The sequence below is a fragment of the Lathamus discolor genome, chromosome 4, assembly GCF_037157495.1.
Source record: "Lathamus discolor isolate bLatDis1 chromosome 4, bLatDis1.hap1, whole genome shotgun sequence".
Lineage (NCBI taxonomy): Eukaryota > Metazoa > Chordata > Aves > Psittaciformes > Psittacidae > Lathamus > Lathamus discolor.
The window spans coordinates 119,637,738-119,658,334 of NC_088887.1; the positions used below are offsets into that span (position 1 = coordinate 119,637,738).

At 39.4% G+C, this 20,597-nt stretch overlaps 1 protein-coding gene across 1 annotated transcript; it reads left to right on the forward strand.

Annotated features, from left to right (window-relative positions):
* The first annotated feature begins 703 nt into the window (after window positions 1-703).
* Window positions 704-19,928, forward strand: RAB38 (RAB38, member RAS oncogene family). Its single transcript, XM_065675885.1, has 3 exons — window positions 704-923; window positions 8,678-8,958; window positions 19,776-19,928. Exons 1-3 carry the CDS (start codon window positions 719-721, stop codon window positions 19,926-19,928), a joined length of 639 nt encoding a protein of 212 aa, XP_065531957.1. The 5' UTR covers window positions 704-718.
* Window positions 19,929-20,597: the final 669 nt, after the last annotated feature.

The window sequence follows — 20,597 nt, forward strand, 5'->3', positions numbered from 1 at the left end:
CTGCAATTATGTTAAAATATATGCATCTGTTGTAATTAAATTCCATGGATTTTAAATGATTTAAGTTAAATTCATCCAGCCCTCTTTGTGGGGACACAAGTACAGATGCTTTATATTGCTGTAACCACCCCTTCTAGTGATACAACTGCATTCACACTGACTTACACTGATTAAAACCAAATCACATCCAAAGGTAAAGTCACACTGGTTTAACTTTTGCACTTTAAAGGAGGAGTGAAACTTCTGAAAGGAGATTTCTTTTATTTTTGTGCTGTGACAAACATGTTAAGGATGCCTGGAAACAAGCATAGGGTGATAAATTGTCACGTTTAAGAACCTATGTGTAAAACTAGTGCACAACAGAAACCCTGTCCTTCCAGCGAGGAGCAAACCAGGGAACAGGGCTGCTGCATGAATTTCCCTGCAAGGTCTTTAGTAGCCAGACTAATCCCAGACACACCTCGTGCTGATCTTCACACACATCACACAAAACTTTCCGGGAGACTTTCATCCCCCAGTGCCTTGCTTACTTCACCTCCCAGCAGAGCTGCCTGCTGGACCTGGTGATCCTGCTTCCTTACAAAGGGAAAGAGCCTCCACCTACCTTGGTCTCCTTCCCTCCCCGGTTCCTCACTCCCTCTCTCCCCCTCGGGCTGGCAGGATTCCTTGGGCAGAGCATGCAATCAGTTCGCAGGGAGCAGCCGCAGCCACAGGAAGGATGCAGAAGCACAATCAGAAGGAGCACCTCTACAAGCTGCTGGTGATCGGGGACCTGGGAGTGGGCAAGACCAGCATCATCAAACGTTATGTGCACCAGAACTTCTCCCCTCACTACCGGGCCACCATCGGGGTGGACTTTGCCTTGAAGGTGCTGAGCTGGGATGCTGAGACTGTGGTACGGCTGCAGCTCTGGGATATTGCAGGTGAGTACAGAGGAGAACCCTTTGCCCCATAACCTGTCCAAAGACAGTACAAAATATAGACCCAAATTAATTTAAATTGGAAGCTACCAGTGCCTATGTGCTGAGGGGGAAGAGATGGAGGAAAGAAAACTTTATGGGCAGATTGACATTTTGGAGTTTCCTAAACCCAGCAGACCTCCAAACAAGGGGTGTCAGGGTGAAACCTGCCCTGTCTGATGTTCCTCCCAAGCCCCTAGACATGTGTGGGGACATGGGCACCCCTCTTCGAATGCCCCACTTGTTCTGCAGCTACTACTGTTCAGCTTGCCTCATTATACTTACAGATCTCTGTGACGGGAGGGAGAGAAACAAGAATTTCCTGTTACAACTGTTTATTTGGTGGAAGAGATGAGGGATTCAACAAGGTGGTTGAAATCATTTTTATAGTTCAATAAATAAGGAAAAAGTATTGCTGAGTTCCTTTCTCGAAGCACCCTCCTTTCTTTCCCTTTCTTCAGCCCAATGAAACATAAACAACTTCTGACATGCTTTGAAAAGAGAAGTGTTTCTCTCTGGCAATAATCCTGGTTGTTAAAATTTATTTACTCATGTTTACTTGTCCTTCTGCCAACACCAAGAAAATGAAGATAATTTACTTTGTTAGGAGAAAAAGAATAAGGGAATAGAGCTGTCCTTGCACGCTTACATAATTAAAACCCCACAGACTTCAACACTGTTGCTGTCAGTGCTTTGGAGATTTTATATTTGGCTTCCAATTAAATCCACCAATTTTTCGGCACCCCACTTAGGAATGAGTTACTTCTGATTCAGTCCACAAAATAGAAGTTTATCTTGATGGCATGTCTTGCATGCTTTAAGCGATGATTTCTCATTTAAGTGTCCTTAGGAGTCCAAGTCCAGCTGTAACGCAACACTTACAGCAAAAAGGAAGGTGTTTTAAAACCTTAATTAAATGAAGAAGTTACATTCGTTAAACAGGGAATAGAGGTGAATGTTATATCAGCTGTTAGGCAACTGGGCCAGCCTGTGGCCTGAGCTGTGGGTTCAGTGATCTAGTCTGGAACAGCACAGAGTAAAACTAGTGAAATGGGAAAATTCTTGGCATTCTTAGGAGCGGAGGGAGTGCCTTTCTTCTGCACTGAGCTGCCTCATGTCTGAGCTCTGAATTTGGCACCAAGGCACCAAAACTTATGCAACAACACTGCAAAACATGCACAACCTTGGCTTTTTTATGATCAGTAAAGTCTTGTGGGTTTATGATATTTAATACATATGTGCTCAGTTTATTAAGAGTTGGAATAAGGGAGTAAATGTTGCTTTTATTGCTCATCAGTTATAACAATAAATACATACACATCCAGAAGTTTTCTGCATGCCAAAGAGCGTTTAATGGTAGATTCTGAATGCGTCAGGGACTTAAAGAATGTATTTTGCCTGCCTTGTTTCAGAGATGCATTACACTACTAATCATGTGCTGGCGGATCATATGATGTAGCTTTCAGTCAGGCTGCAGGAGCAATTACACCAAGTTGTAGTACTGAATGAGCAGCATGCTTTCTGAGTTATCACACATGACAGAGAGAATTACACCACAGTACTAAATTTCATATGAATTGCCCAATTCAAAGCATCTCTGTGAAGGTCAAGACAGTGGCCAGTAAGAAAGAGTTGTCTCAGTTTTAATGACTTCTGTGTAAGCTTCAGGTGTTGATAGATGTACATAGAGCATAAGTTCTGTAAGCAATGCACTGAATTCACATCAGTGCAGTGTTGGCATAGAAGTTACCCTGAATAAGTCATCTGGCTGGTGAGAAAAAAAATATGTTTTAAAGTGAAAGCAAAGTAAAACAGTTTAGAAATATGGAGGGAATGGAAATGCTTTACCCTGGCTGTGTCTGGTCACATATCATCACTTGGAAAACACAAATATGAAAGGAAAAGAGAAAAGAAAGTAAAAACTCTGGTCTCAGAACATCCTTTTTCTTTAGGTAGTATCTCTATTTCTAGACCATGTTTAGCTTTGGGGATAGAGGAATAAGATTTTGGTCTCTGACCACATTGAAGGATGTTGGCTTTGCATTCGAGACATCTCAAGTTGAAGCAAATACTGCAAATCTATCAATAATATCTTGTATCAGTATTTACATGTTTCTATATGTATGTGGGTACATGTATATATATATATATCAATTACCATTTTAGCTCTTACGTCCTCTCCTCTCTCTCCATTATACAGCCAGTGAACTTACCACTAAGTGTAATATGCACTTCACTGTGCGGGTCAGTGGGTAGTAAATTGTTTAACATTGTAGAAATAATCTTCTCAAAAAGGTTTTGAGTAAAACTGGTGTCAAGCTCATCTGCATTAATAGCAGGATTTACATACACAGTGACTTAATTGGAGCAGTGACATACTCCAGCTGTGGTAGGACCAAACAGTTTAACCTCTTTTACCCTTACAGACATAAGAAGAAAAAGCAAATTTGGTTCATCTGGTGCTATCTAATTTCATAGATAAATGTAGTTTGTATTTCTTTAAAGTATTTTTCTGTATTCTTTGATTTGATAAACAAAAGTATAATAAGATCTAATAGCTTAATAAGTAAATAAGATCTAATGAAACCACATTTATTTAGATGAGACAATTAGATGAGTTCCCTTATTGCTGAACAATAAGGGAACTAAGCATTAGAAAGTTTAATTCAGGGATAAGTTAGGTTCTGCATCACATGCTACTACAGTAAGACTTGGATACTTTTTGTAACAGATAATATATCCCTGAAGCTATGGTTGTCAGACAGGAATAACTGGACAAAGCTTCGTGGTTTATGCTGTTACAATTTCTGTACCAAGACGCTGGCATTAAAATCTATGATTTTATGTCTTATCCACTCAAGTGCCTAAGTTTGTGGTGACTGAATTTTCACTATTATGTCTGGGTTGAGATATACATGGTAAAATTCTCTTTGTCTTTAATTTCCTCACAGCAGTTCCAAATTATGTCATTGAATGTCCCAAATTCCCAGTTTTGGTGCTCATGTCCCTGTGAAAGTGTGCCATCACCTCTACTGCTGGGTCATACATCTTTAAATCTTGGTCCTCAGTAAACTGTTTCTGTTTCCTTATCTTTTTTGCCGCCTCTGTAGGAGTATACTTTAAATTAATGAACAGACTGATAAAAGGAAGGCCTTAAAAGAAACTCTTAATCCTACTTTGAACAAGAGCGCTGTGGTGCGGTGGTCCTGCAGATGCAGGCTGGGGCTGCTTTTGCAGAAACCAACTATTGCAGGCATCAGATCCGGGTGTATTTGCTATTCCCTCCCCTGCAAGGCTGCTCTCAGCGCCACTGTCGGTGCTTTGTGTCCACGCAGCCCTCAGATCACTGAAGACCAGCTTTAGCTGCAGATTTACTGCAGGGAGCAGCAATGTGAGTGCAGTGGAGGGCAGAGAGCAGCACTTCAGAGCCTTCCCCTTCCACTGCTACTTTTTCACAGCCCTGTCAGCATCGCTGTTATCCCTCCTGCTGCGCGTGTGTGGGCTGGATTATTCATTGCTACCCAGTATATGTTGGTTTGCCTCTACAAGGCTGGTTCTCATCTCATAAAGAGTCGGACCAATCGTTTGGAGACATCCACACAATACCAGTGGTAACAGAACACTTTCATTTCCTTTCCCTGCAACTTTCACCTCTGGAAACATCAGACTTTGCACAGATACGGCCAAATGTTTCAGCAGTTGTAAAGTTTCTGTTATGCTCCAGGATGAGTAAATGGGCTGTTCACCAACACAAGGCACAGCACATCTGCAGTACATATGCATAAATAAGATAGTCATGGTGATTTCTAGGCTAAGTTACCTTGAAATTACTGTTCTGCAAACATAAATAAGTCCCTGCCTGGGGTGGTTTTATTTCAGTACAGATCTGTGGTGAGATCCATGGACCTGATCCTGCTGACAGCCTATTTTCTGCATTCTGGGGGGGTGAACACCACATTAGGGCTTGCTTAGGTTTCAGCCCATAAAGACAATGACTTGAATTCAAGGATGAAAATTATGGAAGTTATATTGAAAAGGAAGGTGTGAAGGTGTGTCATTGAAATGTTTAGATCTTCTCCACAATTTCCAACTTCTCAGTGCTGCCTAAAGCCCCTCTACATAGCAGTGGTGGTTCTCAGAAGCCTTTGCCTCTTAGGACAATGGATGGTGGCAAGCCCCATTGGAAAACTGGGCATTAGGCAGTTTTAATTAATTTTTATATTGCACTATAATTCAGATACTATGGGAGAGATGGTGGAAATTATCTGAGTTTTAGCACTTTACCATTAGTTTTTATAATTTTATCAGGGATGGTAGTGGATAGTGGAAATTGTAGACTTCTGTACAATTCATGCTCGCAAGTTTATGTGGGGTGAATTTTTATAAGCTATGAAAATTCAGCTGTTGGCTGCTTTAAGACCATGAAATGATACTTATCCCTGTGGCAGAAGTGCCACTGAGGTTAGGAGAGCTGGGCAGGAAGGTGCTATTTAGACAGGGAGCCCTTCCCCTTAATGGAAATCTTGTTGTTTGGGCACCTCGGTCTCACTGGGTTCACTTCGAAGAGGTTTAAACCAGAATTCATCTGGTTTAACAATTAGGCATCTTGTACTGAACCATCTGAGAGTAAGCTACTCACCCTGGGCTCACCAGGGGGTTGAGGGTAGAGGTTAAATACCTACATGAAGAAGCTTATGAGACCACTCTTAAATGTCAGTTCTTGCTGAGAAGATGCCCTCTAGATCTCTTCTCAGTCTCTGACTACAAAGGGACCCTAATCTTAGATCCACCCCTTAATTTTATGGAACCTAAATTACAGCTGATGGATCACAACCTAAAGCACCATCTCAGTGGGCAAAGGCCATCAGGCTTGTGGGATTTGATGCCAGATGCCAGTGGCCTTGCAAGGGATGCAGTAAAGTATAATGGGCCAGATCAAACAAATATTTCACAAGCTTCTGACCCTTCCAGTGAAAAGCAAAACCCATCTCCCTCAGTCCCTCTTGCAATAAAATAGATCCTAAGGTTCAAGGTTGCCTCCAAGATACCGCTGAATGCCTAATGGTTGATCTATTTTCTAACCTACTTACTGCTTAAGCCATTGTGCTGCTGAAAACCTAAGGCCAGCTTCTGACACCTTTAATACATCAAACTGTTCCCATTTTCATGAGTAATTCTGCTATATGAATAAGTTTTAGGAGCCTCATATAATAGATAAGGATTTGTTCACATAAGGGAGAATATCTGGAAAAAGACTCCTCCTGGGTCCTTAGACACAGTATTTACGTCTCCAAGCACAATGGAAACACTAGAGATCACTTTTCTTACAATGTAAATAAAGTAAAAGTAAAGCCATTATGCAAGTGACATAAAATTCTGGGGTTTACAAACCACCTTTTTCCATTCAAAATTGCTTAATGTCTTTATGCCAAGTACGTTCATATCTTTATTGCAACCGAGGGGGGAACAGACCACTTCAGAAAGGGTTTACACACATTGTTCAGCCAGCAGCTTCATTCTTTCTTTCTCTCTTTGAAGTGATAATGGAAATTGATGAGCTGTGTTACCCTGCATAAAGCTGCTTCTACAAACACAGTAGCTTTTCTGTGCAGTGAGAAACCTAGATATCTGCCAAAGCAGGAGGAGGAATCAGTGGCATATTATCCGTCAGAACTTTGTAGGCCACTATGAGCCAGAAGATCACATCATAGGAGTCTTTTATTCTTCTAATAACTTTGCGATGAATTAGTTTGTGTTGCAAATGAATAATATAGTTCTTGTTCTATGGCATGTCCCACCTATCTTAGAGATCTCTGTTCCAATAAATATGTGTAAGGCCCAAGTTTAGTTCTTACATCATCTACATCTCATCTACAGTGTAAACGTTTCAAGAACTTTGCAGAAGTATATAAAGTATCACTGAAATATGCCATGAATCAAAAACTACTCTTATATGTTGATGCTTGCATTACTGCAAGCAAAGGTCAGACCTCAAATTCTGTTTGCAGGCACCTTCTTGCAGATGAAAGAAAATTGCTCAAGGAGATTATTGAATAGCACATGACTTGGCCATTCATCTGATTAGCCCAGTGATAGGAATCATAAGACATTTTAACAAATCACAGCCATAAGAATCTTTCAATATGAACTCACATGTCCCAGAAATTTTGCACTTTCAGCTTGTTTTATCAGTGGAACACAGTGTTTGTTTAAGGTAGAAAAACCCCTAATATTGACTTGGAGGAGACAGACACCAATATTTGGTTCCTGTATCATGTGAATGACTTTCTCCTTGCTGCAACAGCTACAACATAAATCCAAAGATAAACTTCACAAATGGAGAGTGTTGACCCCATAAGTGCATTCAGTGCTACTTCCATTAAATGAAACTACATGGTCTAGAAGCCCCGTAATCAGTACTCTTCAGTTCTCAACCCAGCTTTACATCTGACAACACAACTTCCAGATAAAACCTCCACAGGTGGCCTTCCTAGGGTCAGAGGCAGCCTCCTAATCTTCTTGTCTTCCTAACCTTCTCAGAATTATGCACATTGAGAAAATAAGGCTAAAAACAGGTTTCCACTGAATGCTGTTTAATTTCATCTCACGTTTTCTCAGCTATGGAAGCATATGTATGAATACAAGAGTTTTGTTAAATTCTTAAAGTTGTATTTAAGACTGCTGTTATGAGATGTTTCAGGAATTTATAATTCTACTTTTCAGATCACAACTCAGCAGTAGACATCAATAGAAATTCTATTTTTTGTTTGCTTAAAGAAAAATTCTGTGTAATTTATTTCCATTCCTGGAAATGCTGTTTCAAAATTCCCATGAAAACAGCATGTGTATAACAAACCCACATCCTGATGCCAAGTGTTTTGGGTTTTATATTGATCATGTAAAATGATAGACATTTACAAACCTCCATGTTCAAATATAATAATATATTGTTAGCTCACAAAAACACTGTAAATAACTTCCAAGAAATACTTTGAATTCATCAAATGAAACCATAAAGCTTCTGAACAGAACTACTGTGAAACACCTCCTCCCAGATCTTTTCACTGCAGTAATACAGCTTTCTTAGAACACTTTCCATATTTGCAAGGCTTTAAATTCACTTCTCTCACCTCTGTGTTTTAGTTTGCCAATAAAAGTAAATTCAAAATGAATCTAATGCCTGGTATGGCCTTAGAGTATGTTACTGTTGATTATTACCACTTGCAGGAGTGTATGCAGGATCCTCTTCCTGCATGAGCAGATCAATTGCTAGATGTTTCCCACAAAATACCATAGTATAGAGCAGCTTCCAGACTGGTATCTAGATTTCTTGTGACTCCTGTTTAAAGTCCTATAATGTATACCAAGACATTATGTTTAAAGTCCTATAATGTATACCCACTCTTAGAAGTCTGGCAGCATAATAAGACTGTACACTGAAGCTCAAGCTTGTCATAAAGTTGTTAACTTTCCTTGGACGTTTGCTTTAAAACTCTTTTTTTCATGCTATACTTTGTTGTATTTTCATACAAATTACTTTAGCACAGTACTTGTCATCATTTAGGCAAACAGCACCTTTCCAGAGACTTACAAAATGAAGCCCTACCTTCAGTAATGTTCTCTTGGAAAACATGCTATATGAAATATTGACTTAGACTGGAAGCAGTGATTTTTACAAGGTGGCAATTTTTTTCTCTCTCCCTCTTTCTTTACCACAGGTCAGGAAAGATTTGGAAACATGACCAGGGTATATTACAGAGAAGCCATGGGGGCATTTATTGTCTTTGATGTTACAAGACCTGCGACGTTTGAAGCAGTGACAAAATGGAAAGAGGATTTGGACTCTAAGTTGGTTCTTCCAAATGGCAAGCCTGTGCCGACAGTCCTCTTAGCAAACAAATGTGACCAGGGAATAGACGTTCTTATGAACAACGGCATCAAGATGGATCAGTTCTGTAAAGATAATGGGTTCGTGGGCTGGTTTGAAACATCAGCCAAGGTAACAAACATTTCCATTTATTTCTAAATGTTTCTCCAAGTGCAAATAGTTCACTCAGTTTAAATGTGTACCTTGCAAAGCTCCAATCTTGGTGGAATTAGTTAAAGGTGAATTTGTAAATTAAGACATTTCTATTTCTTTTAGGCCTATTATTGCAAAGCAAATTTAAAGCAAAGCAAATTTAAAGCAGAGCCAGGTTGGACAGGGTTTTGGGCAACACGGTCTAGTGTGACGTGTCCCTGCAGCATGTTGGAACTAGATGATTTTAAGGTCATTTCCAACCATAAGCACTCTATGAGTTTATGATTTTATGAATTATGTGCAACATTCTGAGCTGCAGCTGCTCTCATACGATAGGCCAGCAGTAAAGTATGTAGCTTGTCAATGACTTACTGTGTATGAGCCTGGGGAAGAAGATGACCTTTGGCAAGACAAAAAAGCTACCTCTTGTGAATGATAGTCATAATAATATTTCATAATTATTAACAGTGAATTCTCTCTAAATATTTATGTAAACACTTTGCCTGATTTGAGACAACAGCTTTACTGTGCTAGATTCCAGAAAAAGTCAGGAGCGTTGAAGCACTTGTATAATGCTTAATGTTACAAGCATTCATTCTGAAAAGCATGTAAAAAAATAATCACTTATCTGGGAAGGAAGGAAAGACTAACGGTCAAAGTGATGAATGAGCTGCTCTGAGGTTCATTTCCTTACCTTGGTAGAGATTTCCTGGGTGCCTGTTAGAAAATGGAGATAAAAATCAGATAAAGCACTGGGACTTTCAGAGTATAAAAGCCCAAGGTACAGTAGTCCTATGTATCCACTTGACATGTCTCAGATAATCTCAGTGCGTGTAAGATTTGGAGATCTGGCATGTGAAATATTGATTTGAACACAACAATTCGATGGATATTGTGTTTATGAAAGCTGGTATCATCATTAAGCACCTCTGGGGAACATTTGGATGTGTTAAATGTGAGGCTTTTAGTTCTGGTTTGACCTAGACTATTAGTAGATTGAAAGCCAAAATGCTACATTCAATTATTTAATTTATCTTGAGCACTTTGCGAAAGCTTCTTAAGAACCTTTGGAGTGTATACTTGTATTTTAGTCTTCTGGTCTTGACTCATATAAGCGTCAATATTTAAAAGAAATCTCACTTGTAACAGCAGAAGCAACAAAATGTGACTGCAAAAATGTCCTAGACTGCCTCAAGCATTGCATGAACCTAATTTTTACTATGGACAGTGTTTAGTTCTGGTTTAAGAAAGAGGCCAAGGTCTCTTACATGTCACTAGAAGATGTGGAGAGTCAAGGAATAATTACCGGACAACCTATTATTATTTCTGTAAGGGTTACATATTCTGTCCCTTTCCAATATTATGTTAGGTGTCTAACTGTTTTTCAGACCACAAACAACATGAAGTACCAGGTTGTGTTTATTTGGAATGCAGTTCACCAGTGATGTATCATACTGTGTGTGGCTGTTTTCTTCAGAATTACTTTTTCTTAATTTCTGATGTGTACGTGAGTCTACGCTATCTGGAGAAGAGATCTAATTCATTAAAAACTGGGGCATGAGGGCAAAACCACCACAAAAATCACAAGAGAGAAGTGAGTAATAACTAGTTTTAAGATGTCTGCATCTAAAAGACTTTCAAAGAGAGCGAGAGGGAACAGGATGGACCAATGTACAGAGGGACATAGTTTCATTATTTTGGGTTTAGATTAACAAAGTCATGCAGCGGGTTACTGCTCTTTGCCTTATGAGCAAGGAATCTGTATCATGAATTCCATACATCAGTCCCCAGCAAGCACGTGTCCGCCTCTTAAGAACAACCACAATTATTGTGCCAAAAGCCATTTCAGGTCGTTTCGGAGAATGAACATACAAACAATTCCAAATGTCACAGAGAGGTTTTACCGTGATGATGGAGCCTGTGCTGGGCAGAACTACGGAAGTATAAAGGACATGTAAAGTATAAAATAGTCACAACAGAGGAAGAGTTTTTCAATTTTTTTCTAAGCCACATAGAATTAAGATTTAGATTTATTTTAAGCAAAGGAAATACCTAGATTCTTCTTACTTTATCTCAGAAACCCAAGCAGCCCTCAGGTTACCAGTGCAATCATGTAGGAACAGAAAGAAATCCAGCTATGACAATACTTTTCTTCAAAGGCCACTGTGAAGGGAACAGTAAGAGTTGAGGACACATGACTTTCTCATCAGATTCTTCTTTTCTGCTATAGACTAAGTGTTAGGATCTGTTATTCTGTAATCCCCACACCTGATTTCGACTCAGAACTGGAGACTCCTGACTTTAAAATGGTGTAAATAATTCCACTGAAATTGGTACAATAGCAACTTTTAGGCTCATTGTTATTATCAGAATAATTTTCCCATTTGCTCTATGTTCTGAACTAAAATCTGTGGGGTTTTTTTTCTAAACAAAAGTTATTACTGCTATTGTAAAATGCTGGATGTTGCATGTACCCGGTGTTCTTTCAGCCTAGGGAATATTCAGTAATTGAACTTGGGTCCTGGGAAAATAAAAACCTAGCTATGTTTCCTATTGAGGCTAGAAACTCTTTTCTGAAGGAGAATAACACTGGCAGAGGAGTTGTCACATTGCAGCTAGCAGTTTTAGAAGTTCAAATAAGGAATAACTCTTTTTTTTTTTTTTTTTTTTTTTTTTTGTGGTATCCTGGAATAATTAGACCTCCAGAGGTTTTCTGGAGGCGTGCTTGGAAATGTTATAGCCTTCAGAGCAAACCAAATGTGATTTATGCATTTTGGAAAAACAAAAGTGATTACTGGCAAAAATACATCTTTTAGTTCTGGTTGTCTTGCAGAAAGCAGAACCATGAAGCTTACCTATCATAATTCAAGCTGTCAGTGGTCTGAAATTTTTTGTCTGTCGAACTGGCAGATTTCACCAAAAAACATCACCATGTTATTCGCTGGTGCTGTTTTTCCTAAGTCAACAACTTCAGAATTAAACATTTGAGCCACCTAATGCATTCTCACGTATTATTTTTGATTCTTACATTAATCTAAAGGAAATGGCAGGGGGGGTGGAACTAGATGATCTTAAGGTCTTTTCCAACCCTAATTATTCTGTGATTCTATGAAATACTCAGCCTGCTCCAACCTTGTGTTCCCTACAAAGATGGAAGAATTTGTTCGGATAGTTTGCATGTAATAGAGGCCTTGTTGGGCAACAGCACAACGCAGTCACAAGTTATACATATCACCATATATGCAGTGGAGAGCCTGTCATCTTTTATACATGGATATTTAGTTTGACCATATTGATTGCAGACTGAAAGGCACATCCCCAGATTGTCATGAAATAACCCTTAATAGTCAATTCTTTAATAAATCTCATTATGACAACTATTGTGAAAGAATCATTTTTTTAAAGGAAGGAAATTTCTTCTTCCTGCCACACATTTAATTAGCCAGCATGTGGCCAGAGTAGCTGAGAGCTCCATTCACATTTCCAAGCCTTTAAACTGTTTTCACCAGCATTCCTAGTTCAAAGAGGTGAGCTTTTGACTTGGATTAGAAAAGCAGCAATTTCAAGCTTATTATCGCCTCATAATGAAAACGGAACTTGTGCATCAAAACAGACAAGTCAGGCAAAACTAAATGGAGTTGAAAATGCCTACTTCAGAAATACCTCACAACTGACCACAGCTGTGCTGTGATTATGCTCCTCTTTTCTCTGCAGTAATTCAGCTGTCAGCGATGGATGCTCTGTTTTTCAGGTCCTATTTGAACACATCATATTTGGACCAGGAAAAAGTTACAGAATCTTTCCTTGTCTAAGAAACCTGGATAATAATGTACCTTTTCTCCAGCTTTTGGTCTGATGGGCAGTCCACTGTGCATCATATCACCCAAATGCTGGGCTAGGCATCAGAAGTGCTCTTTGACACTGATCTACCAGATGACCTTCAGAAAGACACTCTCTTCTCTGATTCAGCCTCTTCTTCCACAAAGCAAGGACAGCAATTCTACTCATCTTACCAGTGAGCTCTGTGAACAAACCAACTTTATTAGCACTTGTTTAAATTAAGTCATGAATTTTCCAGTTCTTCTGACTGGACAATTGCTATGAATGTTAAAAAACCCCAAGCTGTACAGTAGACTTGTAGAGAAATGCGATATGCGGTTTCGATTTCCATAAACAAGGTTTGGACATTTATTTGAATTAGGCTGACACTCAACAGCTAATCTGCTGATCTGGTAACTCCAACCAAAGCAATCCATTTGAGGCTGCCAGGCTCAGTAAGGGATGTATGGGTGCTTACACTGTCTTTTTTATTCACTCAAAATAAAAAACAACCCAGTCTGATCAATCTCATTGCACAGAGCCCTAGAAAATATTTCAGCTTCTGCCATGAGCCAAGAAATGAAGTTGACACCTAAGGCAGAAGCTTTCAGTTCAGATATACAGTTACTCTGTACAGAATGCTTTGCAGAACTTGTTTCCTGTAGCTAGAAGAGGAGCTGACTCAGATTATCCCACAGGTATTAGAGTTGTCCTATAGCTCTCTATCACTTTAATGAAATATGGTATTCAGTGCTGGCCAAAAGCTGGAAATTCACAGAATCATAAAATTGTTGAGGTTGGAATGTCAGCTATTCAAACAATTTCATTGGACAACATCCAATCAGCTATAAGAATTAAATCTGAGAAATTCCCTTGTTTTCAAAGTTGCAGCCACAAAAGTTCAGATCCATGAATTTCATGTTCATGCATCCAGATGGCTTTTAACTTGTATGGTTGTGTTTTCCTAGAAACACAACACAGCAATATAGTACATCTTCATAAAGCGCTACTGCTGGCAGTTTCCTATGGAGCTCTGCTCAGGGAGCATAAGGAGCCACACTCTCAGACTGCTTGCTCCAGGAGAGTGTAGGTTAAAACATCTTGAAAGTCATTTCCTTGCTCCTGCATTTTGGTGCACTGTAGAGATAAAACGCAGAAGATGGGAATTAGATGTAATTCCCATCTAATACCTGACTATTTCAGAATTTGTAAATGTTTACTTAAGGGAAGTTGATTCCCTTCAACTCCAGTAATAGAGTCTAAGGTCATGACTTTAAGCAGTGCTTAGACATCCCCAAATGCCCACGGCAGGGAGCTATGCCTGCATACACTTTGTTCCTCACCCTGACTTTCAAGGTAAGACTCAAAAGCATCAGATTCAGTCAGAGAAAGAAACTACCCAAATGCAGAAAGGGAGCAGTTTTATACCAGAAAACAACCAGACAAAACTAATATATCTGTATGGCAAAGAAAGAAGTTTCATCTGAAAGTGAGAAAGACCCATAAAGCTAGCAGAGGCCTTTTTCCTTCTGTAAAGAGCTAAGAGATCAGTCTAGTCTGCAGGGATACATTTCATCTATTAAAATGGAATGCTCTAAATGTTAATGTTCTACATCTGCATCAGAGCTGACAGATAAAGGGGACGGCAATCAGAATGCAAAGAAGCTTGCTGAGCTTGTGTACCTGTTTTGAGACACATTCAATAAAGTATTTATTTTCCCTTCAGTGGACAGTTGCATTACAAAACTGACATTATTTCCCACAGCAATAGGTTCAAAGGTTTTAAATCATGCAACCGTCCTTTCCTGCCCTTAGTTGCAATTTTTTCCATAGAACTGCCCTTAAAAAGATACATCTGAAGGAGATAGATCTACAAAGCTAACTCTAATTTCATTTGTGTCTTCCAGTGCTCCTTTCTGGCTTTCAGGGATTGCTCAGAGTTATCCCCTTTGCCTTGCTTTGTATTGTAATAAAGAGCAGCATGTGCTGATCTTCACTTTTGCATCCCTTCTTGATGGGTTCAAGAGAAAGACCAACTCTAGTAGACAGGCACCATGACAGGAGCTGAGTTCATGTTGATGCAGGGTAAGCCACTTAGGGTTGGATTCACAACATAGTTCTTGCATCACTGACTTGTGATAGTGTCTATCAGGTGCTGGGATTTACTGAGGCACAGAAGTCACAAACATGGGTTAGACACCTCAGGGGACAGGGAAAGGGGAGATGCTCAGGAAAGGGTTTCATAAAAGCTAGCCTGATAAATCAGGCTGTCAATGTGAGAAGTAGAGGAAAAGCAGGAAGAGAGGACTGATAGCAACATAGGAACCGTAATATGGGTAAAATCCTTTATGTCTGATCTTGCAGTAAAAATTCTTCCACAAGCCTTGGGAAGGAAAGGTATTATTGTGTTCCTACCTTATCATGAGAAGACCTCAAATATGCCATCTCCCACTTTGCAACTAGTCACCATGTACTTGGTCATGCAGTTTTCTCTGTCAGGGGCTCTGCTTTTTCTCCATTTGATAAATGACCATAGCAGCACTTTGCTATTCCAGAAAGACGCCTTGTAAATCACACATCAAAGATGCAGTGCTGAGTAATAGCAGCCTTAGAAGGAGTATGGGTAGACATACCTTCCCTTGTGTTAGGAGAGCTGTGGAGCTAGAATTGATATGGAAGAGGCTGGAAAACAAACTTCAGTACTACAGATGCATCTAGTACCATGCAAGAGCTGATAACCTGTGAACCATGTTGACATTGAGAAGTGGCTCTGCCAAGGAGAGAGAGTAGGTCCCTTGGTAAGACCTAAAGAAGAGGAAGAGAGAGAGAGGAAAAGAGGAAGAAAAGAAGAGGAAAAGAGGAAGAAAGGAAGAGGGAAAGAGGAAGAAAAGAAGAGGAAAAGAGGAAGAGAAGTCAAGGCAAGGCAAAAGGCAAGGGAAGGCAAGGAAATGCAAAGGAAAAGAAAGGCAAGGGAAAAGAAAAAAGTCTGAACTGCAGCAATTGTCACAATTCCTGTAGTGTTTTGTGTAGACCAAAAGCCATGAGGGAGATGACAGTTAAGGGATTTCAGCACAGAGAGCCACGGAAAGACATCTTTTTGTTCTGTGTCATTGGGGCTGCTTCCATATTTCAGCACAACTAGTAGGGTGTCTGTGACTGCTCCTCTCTGTACAAACTCACACTCTGATTATTTGTTTCTTTGTATTTGGTGGGTGGATATTCACCTGTCTCTTTTTCTCCTTCCTTCCCTAGACTGCCTTTCAACACCTCCTGCTCTCTAAAATTATCTGATCTCTGAATGTCTGTGTTTGGATATCAGATCACCTTCTACTGTCTGTGGCTGCTTTACTGCCTAGCAGAATATTGATTTTTCTTTTGCAAAACACACTGGAGGAGGAGAGGTGCAGAAATCAATATTTCATTAGACAGACCAGAATACAGCAACGTCTGATTCAGACCTAGGACACGGAACAGACACCATAGGATTAGGGTTGTAACAAAAGGCAACACAGCATCAGAAAGGAAGTGATCAAAACATAGAGTTGGGACAGTAGGAGTTGCTTTGCTGGCATAAGCACAGGCTCCTTTCAGCAAGTGACTTAATATGTCACTTCTCATCCACATACCAGTTGTCATCTGAACCATGGGAGAAGGCTGGAGCTAACACAAGCTCAAAAATAGCTGTGCTATCTTCTGGAGTCAACCTTCCTCTCTTGCTCTGCTGTACCTGACAGAAATTTCCATCCACTCAGCTTAGACAGTTTACATAAATGTTCAGGATGAGAAAATTCCACTCTGATCCAACATACACTATGGACAGGTCTTTTTATTCCTTTCCTCTTATACAGAACAAAAGATAGAATTTTATTCACATGGGTGAGAATGCTTTAGGTAGCAAACCCACACATTTTGCTTGAAGAAGAGTTCAGTCACATAAACTTCAGCAGGGGCATCTAAAGGAACGGCCCCTGGCAGAGAAGAAGGTAGGCATGGACTGAAAGCAGAAGCCTTTTCAGGTGGAATGGCCTGAAAGAGCTGGGGATGATCTCTATCTAATTCCGCTTCACAGATATTCAGTAGATCTCGGCAGATACCTACTAAAGAAACAGCAAACTCAGTTTAAAATGCAGTTAACATAATAAGGAATATGGGTCAAATTTGGTGACTAATTTAATTAAAAATAAGAAAGAGCAATGCAGAAAAAAAGAAGCTTTTAATTTTCATATTCCCAAACCCAAATATTTTGACTTTTCATGTCAAAACAATATTTTCATGTTTAAATTTGGCTTTCTTTCCCCAGAAAGCTACAGAAGTTTAAAAAGAGGTTTAGTGATCCAATTTTACTTTGGTTTGATTTATGGCTGAAGTAAAACATCACTTTTTTGCTTCTGAAATTATAGTCTCAGGTCTGGCAGATGGTCTTCCATCCATCACCAGTGGGGATAAGGGATGTCCATCTATCCCCATTTTATGCTTTTGGGGTTCAGGGTTCTTTCTCCCTTTCTCACTCCTATAAAATGCTGATCTTAAGTCTCTGACAAAAAGGGTTTTGGTTGATACAGCTGAGCATTAATCATTTTGGGCACAATCCCAGATAGTCCCTAGGATATTACTGAAAAAATGTACTTTGCCATTCCAAGAGGGAAGCAATACATGGGTAAATGAAGTAGATACCAGTCCATTAGTAAAGAAATACACAACACATTAGATTTTAGCATGGTTTTGTGCATTTAACAATCTTGTTTTGTCTTCAGCTTTCTAAGCAGTACTGAAAGATACTTTTCATGTCTGTTTCTTCTAACAAAATTTCACAGTGTCCTGAAAAACGATTTGGTACATGCTTGAGGAATTCGCTTGTCTAGTCTGAGAAAGCCATGTGATGCAGTAACATTTTAACACCTCAGTACAGAGCCGATTCTCAGTTCTAGGGCACTTTCTAGGGGTTAGTATGTAAATGAATTGTCTGAACATTTGGGTTTTTTGCAGCCATCTGATATTATTTAGAGGTCAAAGGTCAAATATTTAAGGTCACTTGTGTAGGTGAAGAAGCATGAGAAATCTCAGCGTAAATGAACGTTTTCAGTTAGATCCCAGATTTCAGCTCTATACTGTGGCGTGAAGGGATGGTCAATGGACTCTTGGAGCTTTGCCATTGATTTCAAGGGGATTAGAAATCACCTTCACATAATCTATTACTTTATTTTTTGTCTTCATATAGAATAGAATCATAGAATCACAGAATAGTTAGGGTTGGAAAGGACTTTAAGATCATCTAGTTCCAACCACCCTGCCATGGGCAGGGACACCTCACACTAAACCATCCCACACAAGGCTTCATCCAACCTGGCCTTGAACAGCGCCAGGGCTGGAGCACTCACAACCTCCCTGGACAACCCATTCCAGTGCCTCACCACCCTAACAGGAAAAAACTTCCTCCTTATATCCAATCTAAACTTCCCCTGTTTAAGTTTGAACCTGTTACCCCTTGTCCTGTCACTACAGTCCCTGATGAAGAGTCCCTCCCCAGCATCCCTATAGGCCCCCTTCAGGTACTGGAAGGCTGCTATGAGGTCTCCACGCAGCCTTCTCTTCTCCAGGCTGAACAGCCCCAACTTTCTTTTTTTATAGTTGTATCATCTCAGCTGAAACACATGTGTACTTTGGTTTGTTTCCTTTATAGCTGAACTTCATAATTAAACATCTCAGCTGACTGTTTTTGAACATACACATACAGAAAAAGGTTTCACATGTTAAATTGTACAGGTTATGTTGAATTGATGCTGAGCATTTGCTGAAGGTAGACTTCGTGGCACTCTATGCATGGGTGTTTATGGTCTAAGTACACCAGGCGCCAGATCCAGCTTGGAAATCTCAGTAATCTTAGATAGCAAATAAAAGCATAGTGTTTATGGAGGAAGAGGAGTATTTGCATATAAATAAATATATACATATATGTTTATATGCATTACTATATGTGTATAATCTGGGGGTGTGATATGATTTCCCAGAAAATTGAAGCTATAATGAGGTTTCTATATCCTGTCATATAAAATAAATAATCAGTGCCAATAGTTAAAGTGGAAGAGTGTCTTTTACGCCAGAAAGCATAAAAAAGTTTTTCTTCCAAACATGCTAGTGGCTATCATTAAAAAAAATCCTTACTCAGTATTAATACTTATTTTATATGCTGTTCTGAGCTATGTCTCACTGATCAGCCTATTTCAGTTCTGCCTATTCTACAGAGTAAGGGTTGCTGCAAATTAAACATGCTGTTGAAGTAAGGCACAAGTAGGAAAATGTGCTTTGCCTTTCCTTCTAAGTTCCTAGAGTGAGGATTTCTGCCTTACAAATAAAGCCAGTGGTGTTATATCTCTTCTGAAGCAGTACATGTGAGATAAATCAGCCTCAACTAAAAATAAGTGAGGACTTCAGATGATACAGAACCTTTTTACTGTTTTGTGAGTAACTTGAAATTGTATCATTTATTCAATGAATCTGGCTCATCCTGGGTTTCACTGTGAGCACTGTATACAGAAATCTCTTGAAACTGTGGAAAAGGCTTAAAAAATTAGTGTGGTTGATGGCTGTAATTGCTGGTAGGTAATTAATAATTTGAAAATGAGCGTAACTGTTATTCAAGCAATGAAATATGGACTCCAGAGCCTTACTTCGGGCATCTGTCTTTAACATCCCTCTGGCACTTGTTTGTTTGGTTTATTGAAGCAATCAAATCACCAAGAGTTTGAAGTAATTTGAAGTGAGCTCTGTGTATAATTTAAAGGAGATATGAATCATACATAAAACCTAACTTAAAAACTACAGTAAGCATTATTAATACAGTCAATTTTTGAAAGCTGTTTATTAAGGAAAGTAAACTTATGATGTTGCCTAGAGAAAAGTTTAATTATGCACAGGAAATCTACAGCCTGGTCTAATTAATATTGACTAATCAACCTCTCTTTCTCTTTCACATGCAGGAAAATATAAACATCAATGAAGCTTCCAGATGCTTGGTGAAACACATAATTGCTAGCGAGAGTGATCCAATTCAGTCTGTTGAACCAGATATTATAAAACCACACTTGAATTCCTCCAAGATTGTCAGTTGTTCAGCTTGCTTCAAATCCTAAGAGACTTCCAGGCTATCAAAAGAGCTGAAAAACTACGATTCACAATTTCTACTTTGTCCAACGTACCCAGCCTGCCCACATTGCCCATCAGCAGATTGCCATTTTCTCAAGAATATCCTTAAATGTTTCCACATTTTTTGACAGCTAAAATTTATTATGTTCATTGATAGTAACTGTTCAAAACTGTCCTTGGCTATTGGTCAAATGTGACTCATGGTGATGGTGTGTTTTCCTGCTGCGATAGCACCACCAGTAATATCAAAACCTATTACTTTGCAATGTGGTTTCTTTGTGATGTGACTACAGCAATACCCTACTTGTCCATTGGTCTTCCAGCCTGCCTACTCAATACACTGACAAGGCAACCATCATCATTGCACTGTTTTGTCACACACCAGACTTCAATGATCTTGTTTCATATGAGGAAGATGACGATAATGAAAATATAGCTGTTCAGAAAGAGATAACAAGGTAGCAAAATTGAACATGAAGCAACCTTCCATGTCATTCAGTTCTCCAGAAGATCTCAGCTCCTGAGATTGATGCCGTATTTGCTCCCTCTTTCTGAAGAGTTAAATTCTCATAGTTGTTAGCATTGTTTTCAGATGAAGCAAAATGAAACAAGTCAAGGGTGAGGGGTGACAAGACAGGGAATCAGGGGTACAGCCT

What these genes read in the sequence shown, in the direction of transcription:
- RAB38 (XM_065675885.1), top strand. Translation starts at nt 719, where the DNA reads ATGCAGAAGCACAATCAGAAGGAGCACCTCTACAAGCTGCTGGTGATC. An exon ending in GCAGCTCTGGGATATTGCAG is followed by an intron (nt 924 to 8,677) that starts GTGAGTACAGAG and finishes TCTTTACCACAG; the next exon opens with GTCAGGAAAGATTTGGAAAC. An exon ending in GGTTTGAAACATCAGCCAAG is followed by an intron (nt 8,959 to 19,775) that starts GTAACAAACATT and finishes TTTCACATGCAG; the next exon opens with GAAAATATAAACATCAATGA.